Source organism: Coturnix japonica, chromosome 6, assembly GCF_054131305.1.
Source record: "Coturnix japonica strain WE chromosome 6, WE-NBRP24, whole genome shotgun sequence".
Taxonomy (NCBI): Eukaryota; Metazoa; Chordata; class Aves; order Galliformes; family Phasianidae; genus Coturnix; species Coturnix japonica.
This window is the reverse complement of record NC_140668.1, coordinates 39,331,490-39,346,993: the sequence shown is the minus strand read 5'-3', so window position 1 is coordinate 39,346,993 and position 15,504 is coordinate 39,331,490. Positions and strand designations below refer to the sequence as shown.

The window sequence follows — 15,504 nt, the reverse complement described above, 5'->3', positions numbered from 1 at the left end:
GGCACGGCTCCCACCGCACGGTGTGTCTGTCGGCACGGCTCCCACCATCCCGGTGTGTCGGCACGGCTCCCACCATCCCGGTGTCACCGGCTGCAGCCGGGACAGGAGCGGCTCACCCTGGAGCTGCAATAACCTTGTTGTGATCAGTGTGTGGGGGAGCACTGCGGGGCGAGGCGAGTTCCCAGCGCTGCAGCCAAACAGCCCCCAGATGTTTGTATGTCAAACAAACAGATAAAGCAGAGCACACACAGCAGCTGCTCCGCTGGGGCTGGAACCGGGATGGCTGCGAGTCCTCGGCTTGTCTCCCTGGTGGCTGAATGCACGCAGGCGCTGCAGGGCGCGGTGTTCTGCTTTCTATTGCCTTACAGGGCAGCGAGCAGAGCCCTTACAGGCCTGGGCAAACATCAGCGATCGCAGCACTGCCTGCATTGCAGCCCCACGCTGGTCAGTGGGGCACAGTATCACACACAGGGTGCAGCTCCTCTGATAAGGCACTTGGGTGCAAGTCCAGTTTTCGCACCATCTGCTGCTCCTCCCTTCCTGTCCAGGCAGGGAGTAAAACCTTGAGTGCTGTTAGATACGGCTGTGCTGCCCTCAGCCCACGGTGCTGGGAAAACACGGGCTGTGATATGAACCCATCTCATCTCTCTGCAGCACTCCAAGGAAGCAGCACAGGGCAGAGGTACACACAACAAACAGAGCTGTTGGTTTTCTTACCATTTATTCTTTCAATTTGATATAAAAATCATTGCATCAATTAACACTCAGACAATCGCCGGCCTTCCAGCGTGCATCGTCCCCTTCCCATAGTACAAATATAAAACAGCTTAGACGCGGGGTTCGGAGGTTAAGTAAAGCCATTTGATTTCAGAAAGCACCTCTCATTGACAGAACAATAATTACAAACACACAGATGGGAAAAGCATCATCACCTGTTATACAAAAAAATAGAAATCTGCCCGTAAGTACTATATCAAATAGAATTATCTCATGTATTGTGTGAAGAGAATGCCACATCATTGGGCCATTGGTGGGTCTGATGCCCACCCTGTGTTGCACACTCAAGAGCAGCTCCACACAAAGGCCACCCCAGCCCCTGAGTGCAGCGGTGATGTCGGGGTTGGGAGCACGAGGTATTATGGAGAGTGCTGGAGAAATACCTTCCTCTGTAGCAAAGGGGGAGAGGCAATGGGGGCCTCTTTCCTTGCAGGGGGAGAGATGCTGAGCACCATCCACGTGCTGGGGGCTGTGGGATTCGGGCACTGGGAGCTGATCCAGGAGCATCACACCTCCAGGCCAAGGAGTGCCTGCCACCAGCCCGTCCACAAGGAGCCCCAAATGGGACCGTGTCCTGTGTGGGGCTGAGGGGGCAGGACAAGCGTGGGCTCCCCAAAAGCCTCCAACCCCGGTGACCCTGAGCTTCCCCTGCACCAAAGGGGAGGGATGCGAGTGGTGGATCCAATGCTGTTGGAGGGGGCTTTGGCTGCAACACCCAGTGCACGTCCAAGGGGGTGAAATGGCAAGAGTCACGTGGCGGGACAGCCAAGGGGACGAGGGCTGCCTAGTCATCATCCTCCCCACCGCCATAGAGCTCCGCCAGCTTCTTGAAGCGGTTGCCCCACTCGTTGAGGTAGTCGTAGTCCTGGTCCTGGTCGGAGGCGGAGGAGTTGAGGGAGCTGAGCGAGGTGGCCTCCGACCCTCCGCCCTCGTAGTCGAACACCAGCAGCGAGTCGTAGGGGGGGGCCGTGGGGTCTGTGTCAGCCGCCTTCAGGTTCTGTAAGGGAGGACAGAGGAAGGGCTCACCCGCTGCTCCCCCCCGGCCTCAGCCCTATGGGATGGGGACGCTGTGGTCAGCCCAGCAGTGCCGGCGCAGACGGTCGGGGCTCACCTCATCGATGAAGTTTCCGATCTCATCGGGGTTGGCGGGCCGGGGCCGGTACTGGGGGGCAGCCATCAGCGGGGGGGCCACGTCATTGCGGATCACCTCGGGGCGGGCGTCCAGGCCGCGGTGCAGCTGGCTCAGGTCGTAGTCCTGCGTGGGGATGGAGCAGAGAGAACAGCAACATGACACTGGAGGGATGGCTGCAGGCACTGCTTTGCACACTCCAAACATCCCTCATGGTTATGGCAACCCCCCTGTGGGCCACCTGCCATAGGAACAGTGCTGCAAGGATCCCACGGGCAGCACTGAGATCTGGCACCCTGGTCCCACCTGGTCCTCCTCGCCGCCGCCCTCCTCATCGTAGTTGTAGACATTGTCCCTCATGTCATCCTCAGGCGGCAGCAGCGGCTCCTTCTCCACTTTGCGTCGCCGGGCAAAGAGCAGCAGCAGCAACAGCAGGACTGCGAGCACAGGGCATGGCGTCAGCGCTGCGAGGGGAAAGCAGCCCCATCCACTTCCCCATCACACCATACTCACTCAGCAGGGCCAGGATGCCCCCCAGGATGCCCAGGATGGCAGGGACACCCAGCCCACCGACGATGTATGACCTCCGCTCACAGTTCTTGGCTGTCCCTTCACACTCACACACCTGGGCTTTGACCTGTGTCACCTGTGTCTTGCCCTGGCCGTCCGTCAGCTTCACAAAGATGCTGTACTCGCCCGGCTCCAGCTCCTTTTTCAGGCCCACGGCCAGCTCATCTTGTGCAAGAGAGAGGGAACTGGGCTCAGAGTCGTCCCCAAGTGTGGAGACACTATCGGGGCTCTGCTCCATGGCAGCTCCCCATCATGAAAGCAGCAGCAGCTCAGTGCTGGTGGCATTCAGGGTAGCACAGGAAGAAGTAGCTGGGATCTGGCCCTTGCTCAGTGTCCCCTTGTTGCCCCGCACCCCACAGCACTTACCTTGGCTTATTATACTGACAGTCCAGTTGTTGCTGGAACCATGCTCCAGTGCTACTGTGAAGGGGTAGGTATGTGGGGGCAGGTCCTTGTCGACAATGCTCAGCACCTGCTTCTCAGGCTGCCGGCTGCAGATCTCAAAGGACCGTGGCTCTGGGGTGGGCCCGTTGTCATTCACATCCTGGAGGAGCAGCAGCAGCGTCCCCGTACCGGTGCTATCCGGCACCCCTACAAAGCCAGACGTTAGCGAGGCAAAGAGACCACATCCCCAGAGCTTCCATCTGCCTGCAGCGGGGGCACAGCCTCACCATTGTCCACAGCCAGGATGATGGCCTTGTATGTACTGTTGATGGCGTGCACCGACTCACGGTCCAGCGGTTGGGTGGCCGTGACGATGCCGTTCTGGGCATCAATGGCCAGCCAGCCTGCTGGGTCGCTGCCCATGCGGTACCTGGGCAGAGGGAGCAGTCAGGGGGAGCTCAACGCCCACCCCATGCTCTCTCTCTGCCAGCCAAGCCCCCACTCACGTGATTTTCTGTCTCATGTCCCTGTCGGGGTCTTTGGCCGTGTAGGATGTAACCTCGTGCCCCACTGGTAGGTCCTCTGGTACCTCCACCCTCTTGACAGGGGGCATGAAGACAGGGGGCTCATTCACGTCCAAGACAGTCACCAGGACGCTGGCGGAGGAGAGTGTGATGGGCACAGACAGGGGCACTTTGTTCTCCACCGTCACCACCAGGTCATAGCGGCTCTTGGTCTCATAATCCAGGCCCTGCAGGGTGGGGTGAAGGGTTGAGGTGGTAGTGGGGCCGATGGGGACATGACCCACTCTGGGGCCACTGGCAGGGACGTGACCCACCTTGGCTGTCCTCAGGATGCCATTGTTGGTCCTGGGGTCGGTGGTAATGCTGAAGGCACCATCCTGGTCCCCACTCTTGATGTGGTAAACGGCTTGCCAGGCTGGGGAGCCTGGTGCGTCTTGGTCCGTCACCGTCAGCCTGGCCACCTCCATACCTGGCTTGTTCTCTTCCACCACCCCCTCGTACTGCACAGAGGGCACAGGGATGGTCACACATGGGCAGCCTGGGGAGGGCAGCAGCTGGGGAGAGCCAGCCAGGGTGGGGGAGCACGTACCATGGTGGGGTTGAAGACGGGAATGTTGTCGTTGGCATCCGTGACCTCAATGATGGCCGTGGCGGTGTTGGACAGACCCTTGCCCTCCTGGTCGGTGGCCTGGACAATCAGCGTGTAGTTGGGAGTGGTCTGCAAGATGAGGACACAGCGTCAGAGGCCCCGAATTTCCACAGAGCACCCCACAGAGCGCCCCTCTGTGCGTGGGTCTGTGCCCACCGTGGGGCGCAAAGCAGAGCACCCACCTCCCGGTCCAGCCCTGTGCCCAGCACGCTGATGACGCCCTTGGCTGGGTCGATGGTGAACATCTGGGGGTGCGGGCTGGGCGGCTGCTGGCTGACGATGGAGTAGCTGACGATGCCGTTGTCCGTGTTCACCGCATCGTCCGCATCCGTGGCGTTCACGGTCATCACGGAGGTGCCTGGGCAGAGCCAAGAGCCGGGCAGACGTCACTGGTGGGACGTGGCACCGCCGCCCCCGGCATCGCTCCATCCCGGGGCTCCCGGCCCCCCGCCCGCCCGCCAGCCCCCGCACCTGGCTTGGCGTTCTCCTCGATGTAGCCAACAAAGACCTCCTTGACGAACACGGGCTTGTTGTCGTTCTGGTCCATCACCGTGATGATGATCTCCATGGGGTCCTCCACGGGCTGCCCGCTGGCTGACACGGCGTGGGAGAAGAGCTGCAGGGGGGGGCACCATCAGCCCCACGGCCCCGCACGGCCCTGCCCGCCCCACGGCCCCCACTCACGGTGTAGCGATCGATCTTCTCCCGGTCCAGCTGCTCCGTCACCTCCAGCCACCCCGTCTCACGCTCGATGATGAAGATGCCCACGGGCGGGCTGTCCGCGCCCTGCCCCGTGATGCTGTAGTACACCTTGGACTCCTTGTCCTTGTTGGATTTGATCTGGTGGCGAGGCAGGGTGCTGAGAGGGGACACCCAGGGGCTGGTGCCCGTCCCAGTGACACCACGCTCAGCCCTCGGCCCCGTACCTGCACCAGCCTCATGGGGTAGGGGCCACGGTGGTTCTCCAGGCAGCTGATGGGGGGGATGACCCAGTCCCTCTTCTGCCTCCGGAGGAAGCCGGAGTCATGCTCGGGGAAGGTCAGCACAGACGGCGTCATGTCCTGCAGGAACAGCAGCTCATCCTGGTGCCTGTGGCAGCACAGAGCAGCCCAGAGGCACCTGCTGCTCTTGGCCCGAAACAGTTGGGCTGCAATGACCATGGGGACTTCACCTGCAGGTGTTGGTGGTGGTAGTGGCGGCGGTGCCTGTGCCTGCCCACAGTCACCCGTGCTGAGTGCCTCTTGCCCGTGGCATCCCGTGCGTAGATGATGAAGCTGATTTCCCTCCCATGGAGCGTCAGTGGCCGTTTTGTTGAGACGACGCCTTCCATGTTCACCTTGAAGCGCGTGTCAGACGGGACATACACGGCCCACGGCCGCCCGCTGCAGGCTGCAAAGCTCACTGCGGGCAGGGGAAAGCGTGGGCAGGGTCACCCCACCATGCACAGAGCATCCCCATGCACCACTGCATGCACAAGAGAGCCCAGGCACAGAGCACCCCTGTGCACTGCAGTGTGTGCAATGCAGCCTGTGCGTGATCCACTGTACCATCACAGAACCATCCAGGCTGGGAAACACTGCAGACGTCCCCCACCCACCCCACCATGCCCATAACCGCATCCCTTGGTGCCACATCCCCACAGTCCTTGAACTCCCCCATGGACGCCGACTCCACCACCCCCTGTGCAGCCCATACCAACACATTGCCATTCTTCCAAAGAAATTCCTCCTAATACCCAACCTCAGTGTTCTCCATCTTTGCCATGTGGGCATGGTGCATCCAGACAGAACGCGCCCCCATGGCACAACGTGTGGCACACCACTGCTGCCCTGCCCATGGCTGTGGGCTGAGGGTGCTGTGCTGCTGCTCCGGCTGCTTTTCAAATCAAAACAAGGGCTGTGTCTGGCTCAGATCCACTGGCACGTGGCCACCCCAGCAGCCAACTGGGACATGAGTCTGTGCAGTGGGGAAGGTGCACCCAAGGGCGTGAGACAGCAGCTGGGGCACCCCTGCTGCCCAGGTATCCATACAGAGCTCCATCCCCTCTGCTGCTTGGGGTTCTTTTGGGACAGATGACACCCCGGAGTCACCCTGCTGGGTCACAGTGTGAGCTCCAGCACAGGCCATGCAGGTCTGGCACTGCTCACAGCAGGGACCGGCATACCAGGGCTGAGGACAGCCTGGGGGGGACCGCGCAGCTCGGCAGCGAGCAGAAGCATCACATGAGGCTGGGCCGCATGGCTGGAGCTGCCAGAACAAACGCTCCTTTGTCTGGGGATGTTTTGTTTGAGCCGGCAGCACTCAGCCGGGGTCCCCCTGACCCGCACAGCCTCGGCTCCCACATGGCCGTACAGCACGCGGGGTACCGCCATGGCACAGCAATGTGCCCGGGCTGGGAAGCACGGAGCTGGGCTCCCCAGGGGCGGCCGTCACTGCCGGGACCTGTCCCAGCGTCCCGTGTTACATCAGCCTGCAGGCAGCCCAGGAATTCAGAGACAACATCGAGGGGGAGGTAATGGCAGAGCTGGGCCGGGGGCTGCTCGCCCACCGCCGTGCCGCGCTCCCTGCGGGGCGATGCCAACCCAGGCGGGACCCCCGGCCAGGCCGGGCCAGCCGGTGATACCGGCTGTGCAGGGCTGTGCTGGGGCACGCCGGGCGCTCCCGCACCGTGTGCTCGCAGTGGGGAGGTGCCCCATCCCTGCGGGTACCCGGCTCCTGGCACTTGGCCGGCGGAGCGCACCGTGCACAGCACCCGGCCCCGCACCGCTGCTAAGCTCCCCCTCTCCCCCTCTCCCCATCTCCCCCTCTGCGCCCGGCCGTGCACAACCTGTTTTTCCAGCTCCACACTTGAAAGCCAGCCCCTCCCAGCTCCATTCTCCCCGGGGCACTGAGCCAATGGGGCCTCGGCAAGGCGTGGGGCAGGGGTCGAGCTCAGGGGCTCCTGCACTGCGGGAGGCAACTGAGTGCCACTGATTTCCTGGACCTTCAAATGCGTTTGGCCGTGGGGCCCAAACCAGCGAATTACCGGCTCAAAGCTGGGGTGGGGAGGTGAGCCCTCCACACTGGGCTGGGACCTGGGGACACCAAGCTACCCCCATTCTGCTGCGACACAGGAAAGTGTCTCACTGGGGCTGGGCACAGGGTGAGTCACAGGCGCAGCCAAGTGCCACCATCCCAATGTTCTTCCCCATCCCCACGCAGGTTGTGCAAGTGCGGCTGTGCCGGGGCGGAAGCTGGTGGCGGGGAGAGGCACACGTCAGCCATGAGCAGCCGGGGTGAAAGTGCTGCAAGAGCGCAGTGAGCCACACGTCCTGCCAGGGCCTGACATCACCGAGTTTCACCGTGACTTCAGACTCTCGGTTTTCTCCCATTTGGGGCTGATCCGGGACCTACGCAACTGGGAAGCGTCACACCTGGCTGCACACCGGTGTTCCTCCCATAAGGTGCCATACCCACACAGCTGAGGGCTCCCTCAGAGCTCCTGCCTGGGATCCACCATCCCATCCCCTCCCTTAGGACCCTTTGCTCAGTAAGTGAGGCTGAGCTGAGCCCCAGGGATGCGGGGCAGGTGCTGTCTGTCCTTCCCTTGGGGTGTGGGGCAGCAGCAGCCCCAGCACCCAGCAGAAAGCATCGTGCCGTGCAGCTTTTACAGCCCGCATTAACATGGAGGAAATTGCTCCTTCCTCCACCAAGCCCTTTCATCAGGCAGGCAGCTGCAGCGCCGTTGGGGAGCCCAGAGCTGCACCCACCAGCCCCTGGAGCTCCCACTGATGTTCACCACCCGAGCGCTGTGCGGGGCCAATCCAGACCTGTCTGACTGCAAACACAGCGCTCGGCTCATCGGGTAATTACAGGGAAGCTCATCACGCTGCTCGTGCTGAGCCACAGATGGGGCTTTTGAAAGGCTGCACGGCACGGAGGGCACGGCAGGATGCTCTGTGGTCAGGCTTTGTGGCAGCAGCGCTGGCACGCGCGGGCAGACCCAGACAGGACGCCCAACTCCCACACACCCCCCCTGTCCCCAGCCCCAGACGGGAAGTGCTGGTGCTCGGCAGCGGGGATTTCCAGCTGGGAGCCATCGCTGTGTGCTGGGTTAGTGCTGCCTGGCACACAGCTGCCCGTCACCCTGATGTCAGTCACTGCCCCAATGGGCACAGCCTGCTGGCGCTGCACAGCCCGGGTAAATGATTAACAGAAAGTTCACAAACATGGAATGCGTTGGTACAGTGCAGGGTTCAGCTCCCAGCCCCGATACTCCCCAGCGTGGGCGAAACTCAGACTGGAACTCCTGAGCCACCCTTCCTAAGAACCACCACCCGCACCCACGCACGGCTCTGCACCAGGACGGGCGCTCGGCACTTGGATGTGGGCTTGGTGCTGTTGTGAGCTGGGTGCTGATGTGTGCTGGGTGCTGGGATGTGGGCTCAGCACAGGCTCAGGGCCGGGCTCCATGCCCCACACCCAGCCTGCCGGCCCCAACAAGCTCTGCCTGAGTCAGCGCCGCCCGCCTCGGTGCTGCTGGGAGAGGCACCCACTGCCCCTGTTTGCCCCGGCACCTGCACCACCGGGCTGCTCGTGGAGCTGGGACACGTAGGCACGGCTCCGTGTGCCCATGGCCACCAGCACTGAACTGGACATAGTGCAGCCGGCCCTGACAGCACGCAGGGCACACGGGCACATAGCCATGGCTTTGTTCCCCATGGCCACCCTCGGTGCCACGCACCCAGCCCCTCCTCCAACCATATTTCTATGCCACTTTGCCACGCACTGAACCCGTCCCAACAGGAACACCTTCGTCCTTGGTACCAGCCACCTTCGGTACCACGCTGAGCCTGTTCCCGTGTCTCTCATCACCTCTGGTGGCGCACACCCAACCCACCCCCACGACCACAGCTCTGTCCCCCCAGCCACCCCCGTGCTCCTACCTCGTCCCAGCTCCCTGCCCGCCGCCACGCTGTCCCGGGGCACGCTGAAGGTGAAGGTGTCTGCAGCAAAGCCGGGCTGGCAGGGGGCTGCCTCGTCGCACCGCCGGCCGCACACCTGCCCGAGAGAGGTGTCAGCCCCGACCCCTTCCGTCCCGTTCCGTCCCCTCCGTCCCGCCCGGCAGCCCCGCACCTGGAGCAGCAGCAGCAGCACCAACACGGGGAAGCGCTGCGGGCCGGGGGAACCCCACCGCCGGCCCATGGCTCAGGGACCGGGCCGGTACCGCCGCGGACGGAGCTGCCGAGCGCTGCCTCCGCCAAGCGCAGGTGGGAGCGCCCCGCCCGCAGGTGTTGGCCCCGCCGGGCCCCTCCCCGCCCCGCTCCGCCTCACCGGGGCCGCCCCGTCCCGCCCGCCCCGTCCCACGGCGCCGTCCACGGGCGCGAGGCCCACGGGGGGACGAGGGGGCGGCGGGGTCGGTCCCTTCTGCGAACTGCGGCGCTGCGCTGGGGCCGGGGTGAGCAGCGACACTCAGTGCTACCGCCGCCCCCGCGGCTGCAGCGGGGCAGAGTCTGCACACAGACACTGGGGCTGCTCGTACCGAGCTGGGACAGAAGCCGAGCCCTGGCCGTGGCACGGCAGCAGCAGCGCTCGATTTCCCCCTTAGGCGCCGTGCTCAGCCGGCGTGGTTAACGCAGTTAAGTTGTTTAATGCACTTATTGCTGAGCGCCAAGCGGGCAGAGCCCTGGGGATGGGCAGCGCTGCTCCCTGCACTCCCCATCGCTGCACACAGGGGATGGGGCTGAGCCAGCCCCGGGTGAGGGGGGTCTGCTCTGAGCCCTTGGGGTGCACAGAATCACAGCGAGACAGAGAAGGGTCTTAAAAAAGGAAAAAGGAAAACCACATCCTTTATTAAAACTTCCCTAAAACTTCTACAGCCCCAGCTCAGCCCGCTGGTACCATCCTGGTACCACAACAGTACCACCCTGATACCACCCCGGTACCACAACGGTACCACCCTGATACCACCCCACTACATCAAATTCATAGTTGCTTAAAAAAAAAAAGTTGAAACACACAGGAGGAAGCCAAGGCTGCTTCAAACAGCACAGGGAGTGCAGGAGAGGGCAGCGCGGCCCCAAGGCACGGGCAGGGTAAGGCTTTGGGCAGCAGCAGCGCTGGTTGGGGGCTAGTCATCATCCTCCCCACCGCCATAGAGCTCCGCCAGCTTCTTGAAGCGGTTGCCCCACTCGTTGAGGTAGTCGTAGTCCTGGTCCTGGTCGGAGGCGGAGGAGTTGAGGGAGCTGAGCGAGGTGGCCTCCGACCCTCCGCCCTCGTAGTCGAACACCAGCAGCGAGTCGTAGGGGGGGGCCGTGGGGTCCGTGTCAGCCGCCTTCAGGTTCTGTAGGGGGGGGCAGAGGAAGGGCTCACCCGCTGCTCCCCCCCGGCCTCAGCCCTATGGGATGGGGACGCTGTGGTCAGCCCAGCAGTGCCGGCGCAGACGGTCGGGGCTCACCTCATCGATGAAGTTTCCGATCTCATCGGGGTTGGCGGGCCGGGGCCGGTACTGGGGGGCGGCCATCAGCGGGGGGGCCACGTCATTGCGGATCACCTCAGGGCGGGCGTCCAGGCCGCGGTGCAGCTGGCTCAGGTCGTAGTCCTGCGTGGGGATGGAGCAGGATGAGGCTGACACACAGGGAGCACTGCTTTACCCCCCATCCCCAGGCCTGGGCCTCACCTGGTCCTCCTCACCCCCGCCTTCCTCCCCATAGTAGAAGATGTTGTCCCTCGTGTCATCCTCAGGCAGCAACAGCGGCTCCTTCACCACCTTCCTCCTCCTCACCAGGAGAAGCAGCAGCAGCAGCACAACTGCAGGAGAGGAGCTGCATCAGTGGTTCATCCCCACGCCACATCCCTGCAGCACCCCCACACTCCGAGCTGTTGGGCACTCACGCAGCAGGGCCAGCACAGCGCCCAGCACGGCGAGCACGATGGGCACACCGGTATCCACCCGTGGCTTCTGAGCACAGCTCTCCACCCTGCCCTGGCAGTCACACACTTGTGCCCTGATGACAGTGACCTGGTCCTTGCCCTGGCGGTCGAAGAGCCGCAGGTAGACGCTGTACAGGTTCTGCTCCAGGGGCTCCGTCAGCCACAAGGCAACGGTGTCACCTGTGCGGGGTAGGTGACAAGCCTGACTTCACCATGTTGGCTCACGTGGGACCAAGTGCAGCAGCACCTCGAGTCCCCACGTTACCTCCACTGCCAACCTCCACCGCCCAGCTGTCCCCAGAGCCGTGGCTCAGCTCTGCACGGAAGGGCCCAGTGTTGGGAGGCAGGTCCCGGTCGGTGATGGTCAGCACCTGGGGCACAGGGCTGCGGTTACAGATGACAATGTCGCGGGGCTCAGGCTCAGGGCCGTGGTCATTGACATCCAGCAGGGTGAGGAGCAGCGTGCCAGTGCCTGTGGCGGGTGGCGATCCTGCAGGGAGGAGTGGGGCTGGTAAGGGACCCTCGGCAGCAGGACTCCCATGCTGGCAGAAGGCGTTGTGGGCAGCGCAGGCACCACTCCCTGCCCTGGGGCTGAGCGGGACGCAGCCCCCGTGACACCAGCAGCACATGTCCCTCACGTGGGACTGCAGCCTGATGGGAATGTGGGAACAAGGGCCCTTTTCACAGCCGCCACACTCACCGTCATCCACAGCCAGCAGCACGGCCATGTAGGTGCTGTTCTTGGTGAACGGGGACTCACGGTCCAGCTGTTCCCGTGCTGTGATGAGGCCGTTCTCAGGGTGCACGGCCAGCCAGCCCGCGGGGTCACTGCCCATCACATACCTGTGGGCACAGTAGGTTGGTCCTGCGGGGCATGGCAATAGGGATCCCTCTGTGACCCCAACCCAGCCCTGCTCACTTGATGCGCTGCTGCTGGGCTCTGTCAGGGTCCTGGGCTGTATAGGAGGCAAGGGGCTGCCCCAGCGGCACATCCTCTGGCACTTGGGCCAGCCGCAGCGGTGGGTCGAAGGCAGGAGCCTCATTCACATCCTCCACATTGACCGTCACTGTGGCTGTGGCTGTGGGCAGCTTGATGGCAAAGGGGGCTTCATTGACCACAGCCACATGGAGCACAAACTGCCGCTTGGCCTCGTAGTCCAGACCCTGTGGGAGGGAACAGGATGGGTAGCACTGCCCAGGGCTGGTGGCTGTGCTACAGGGACAAGCAGGGGATGCTCACCTTGGCCGTGCGCAGGACACCCTCGTTGCTGGCAGGGTCAGTGGTGATGGCGAAGGCACCGCCCTCGTTGCCCCGCACAATGGAGTACACGGCACGCCATGCTGGTGTCTGTGGCTCATCCTGGTCCGTGGTGACCAACCGGGCCACCTCCAGCTCAGCTTCATTCTCTGGCACAGCCGCCTCATACTGTGGATTAGGAAAGGTCAGCACGAAGCCCACAGCACCTGGCATAACCTGCCCCCATCCCGGCCACGGTACCGTTTTGGGGTCAAACTCCGGGGCGTTGTCATTGACATCTGTGATCTCAATCACAGCCAGCGCCGTCGTGGTCAGCCCCTGCCCGTCCAGGTCGGCCGCCTGCATGGTCAGCGTGTACTCCCGCACGCGCTGCAATGGACAGACAGACATCAGCACCCACAGCCGCACTGCCAGGGTCGCCCTGCGGGCAGGGTCCCACCTCCCGGTCGAGGCCGCTGGCGATGACGCTGAGGGTGCCGGTGGCGCGGTTGACGGTGAACATGTGGGGATGGGGCTCCCGCGGCTCCTGGCTGAGGATGGAGTAGGCGATGACACCATTGTAGGTCTCCACATCATCATCAGCATCCGTGGCATTCACCTGCATCACCGAAGTGCCTGGGGGGCAATGGGGGGGGGGTCTGTGTGAGAGGGGTGGGTACGGAACACGCACCCCCAAGAAGGACACATCCTGCAGGAGGCAGAGCCCCCCATGCAGCACAGCCCCACCTGGCAGCGCGCCTTCAGGCACGGAGCCCCGGAACACCTCCTGTGTGAACTGGGGCTTGTTGTCGTTTTGGTCCGTCACCGTCACTATGATCTCCATCGGCTCCTCCACGGGTTTGCCATTCTCGGACACGGCGTGGGAGTAGAGCTGCAGGGCAGAGGGGTGAGTGTGGAGACAGCACGGCATGGGGGTGAACCCAGCGCCCCACAGCAGGGACCTACGTGGTACTTGTCAATGTGCTCCCGGTCCAGCGGCTGCGTCACCTTCATCCAACCTGTCTCCTTCTCAATGGTGAAGATGCCCTCGGGGGGAGCATCCGCCCCCTGCCCGGTGATGCTGTAGAAAATCTTTGCCTCCCGGTCCCGGTTGGATTTGATCTGGGAGGAGATGCAGTGGTGTGGGGCTGTGCCTCCCCAGTGCAGGGTGAGCCCTCCATGCACCCCTCAGCCACGGTACCCCAGTCTGGGTGCAGGATCCGTGCCCGTGGCCAGCATTGTGCTGCCTTCGATGCACACAGCCATGCCCAGCCCTGAAACCCCACCCAGACCCTTGGAAGATGCACACAGACACAGCATCCCTGACACCAAAGGGCCCCCCCATACCTGAACCAAGTTTTTGGGGAAGGGACCCCTCTCGTTCTCGGGAACTTTGATGGGAGGGATCACCCAATCCCTCTTCTGCCTCCTCAGAGCGACGTGAGCAAGGGGGACATCGGGGAGCTCCTGCAGGAAGGGGGGCGGTGAGGGAGCGGCCGCACGCGGTGGGTTCGGGGATGGGGCTGACAGAGCGTTACCTGCAGGGAGCGCCTGCTCCGCGCGGGGACCCGCGGGCTGCTGCCATCCCGGGGCGGCCCGACGTGGGGCTCCTCGATGTCAAACAGCACCGCGCCGTCCCCAAAGGTCGCTGCGATAAGCAAAGGGTCAGGGGGCCGGGAGGGGACGCAGCCCGCTGCCCCCAGGCCCGCACGCCATTGGAACGCCCGCGGGGCTCCACGTGCTCGCAGTCCAGCTCCAGGGAGGGGGATCGGGAAGGTCAGGGCCGCTCCCAACACGGGGGCGGGCAGCAGCAGGATCGCGCCTTGTCTTTGTTGCGGAGATTACGGGAAATTCCTGGGCACGCAGCGCCCTGCCCCGCGCCTCCCACCTCAGCGTGTCCCCGCCTCGGGGCTCCCGGCTCAGACCCCCCCGAGCAGCGACTCCATCATCGCAGGGTCCCACACCCGCGGCCACATTGCAGCCCCGACCCCCAGCCTGGCAGTGTTATGGGTTTAGGGGATTAGCAGCGCTAAGCCGCTCCGAGCGCACTGCTGAGAGGCTGCCTGGGACTGGGGGAGATGGGAGTGGGCGAGGAAAGCTGTGCCCGCGGGTCTCTGGGTGGGGAGGACCCCTGGAGGGTCCTATTATCCCTTTACAGAGCTGGAGCCTGGAGAGAAGCGCTGGAGGCCCTTTATGGCAGACAGTAAGGAAGATGATGAGGCCGGAAAGGCTGCAGACACACCATGGCTGGGACACGAGCCTCCGTGCCACGGGCAGCCCCCAGCCCTCAGCTGTGGCTGCTCCCTGCAGAGGGGACGGGGCCCCAACTCTGCTCCAGTGCCACCTCAGGGGACAGAACCCACCCCCCACCCCCGTACCCTCAGGTGCTCGGGGGCACCCTGCCCCCCACCCGCGGGGCTGCACCCCCAGCCCTGCCCTGGTACCAGCCCCGCAGCCGGCAGGAGCTGGGCCGTGGGCAGCGACACGCAGCATCCGAGCGGGCTGAGGTCAGGGCCTGGCACGAGGAGAGCACTTACAGCGAAGTGCTTTGAGTGCTCCGCAGCCATTAGGCAGCGCTGGCTGCGGCCGCGGTTCCCGAGCAGCTCCGCTCCCCGGGGACGTCGACGAGTAAACACCGCGAGCGGCCCCACCGGCACCGGGACGAGCCGCTGCCCCTCCCCACCCGGACCAGAGAACGGACCCCCGGGGCAGCCGCTCCCATCGCCCACCCGCCGCCGACCACCGACCCGCGGGGTCCCGGCGCCGCCCAGCAGCTCCCGGCCTCTCCCCACCCCGCGGCCCAACCGGAGGCGCGGACGGGACCCGAGGGGCGCCCGCAGCCCCCACCCACGGCCCGGATGGCCGCCGCTCGGGGCGGAGAGCAGCCGGGAAAGGAGCGCTCCCACCGCCCGGTGTGCGCGAGCAGCCCCCAGCCCGCACCCTGACGGCACCGCCGGGCCCCATCCCCGCCGATCGGTGCGGGGCGAGATGGGAGCGGCGCATCGCACCGAGAGGAACTCCGCCGCCCCGGGGCACTCTGCCCTCTCCCGACGCGCGGACCCGCACGGCACCGCCGGCCCGACGATGCTCCCCGCACAGCGACGACGCCGGTTACCGGTTACCGCTTACCTGGAGCCGGGAGCGACCCTCGGCGCGGCCCCGGGGGGGAGCACGGCCGAGCCGGGGCGGCGGCGAACAGCAGGAGAAGGAGGAGCGGGCAGAGCCCGCAGCGCGACCCGCACATGGCCCCGCCGCCACCGAGCGCCGCGCCACGACCCGCCCGTAACAACGCGCCGCTCCAGGTGAGGCCGCGGCCGCGCAG

General features: G+C 64.5%; 2 protein-coding genes across 3 annotated transcripts; both read right to left on the bottom strand.

Annotated features, from left to right (window-relative positions):
* Positions 1 to 704: 704 nt before the first annotated feature.
* Positions 705 to 9,280, bottom strand: LOC107319509 (cadherin-1). Of its 2 annotated transcripts, XM_015874374.2 has the most exons (16): positions 9,149 to 9,280; positions 8,959 to 9,073; positions 5,205 to 5,434; positions 4,960 to 5,094; positions 4,718 to 4,873; positions 4,505 to 4,649; positions 4,216 to 4,391; positions 3,974 to 4,102; positions 3,699 to 3,884; positions 3,367 to 3,611; positions 3,148 to 3,290; positions 2,843 to 3,067; positions 2,420 to 2,641; positions 2,213 to 2,343; positions 1,889 to 2,032; positions 705 to 1,774 (listed from the first exon to the last, which is right to left on the bottom strand). In XM_015874374.2, the coding sequence occupies exons 1-16, from the start codon at positions 9,215 to 9,217 to the stop codon at positions 1,562 to 1,564; spliced, it is 2,664 nt and encodes an 887-aa protein (XP_015729860.1). In that variant the 5' UTR covers positions 9,218 to 9,280; the 3' UTR covers positions 705 to 1,561. The 2 variants fall into 2 exon arrangements, with proteins under 2 accessions (XP_015729860.1, XP_015729859.1); XM_015874373.3 differs by having other exon boundaries at positions 3,367 to 3,884.
* A 552-nt stretch (positions 9,281 to 9,832) lies between these two features.
* LOC107319512 (B-cadherin) lies at positions 9,833 to 15,460 on the bottom strand. The gene is made up of 15 exons (XM_015874377.3): positions 15,312 to 15,460; positions 13,721 to 13,830; positions 13,530 to 13,649; positions 13,149 to 13,304; positions 12,930 to 13,074; positions 12,643 to 12,818; positions 12,444 to 12,572; positions 12,186 to 12,371; positions 11,865 to 12,109; positions 11,646 to 11,788; positions 11,211 to 11,435; positions 10,907 to 11,125; positions 10,692 to 10,822; positions 10,470 to 10,613; positions 9,833 to 10,355 (listed from the first exon to the last, which is right to left on the bottom strand). The coding sequence occupies exons 1-15, from the start codon at positions 15,424 to 15,426 to the stop codon at positions 10,143 to 10,145; spliced, it is 2,457 nt and encodes an 818-aa protein (XP_015729863.3). The 5' UTR covers positions 15,427 to 15,460; the 3' UTR covers positions 9,833 to 10,142.
* Between the last annotated feature and the right edge of the window lie 44 nt (positions 15,461 to 15,504).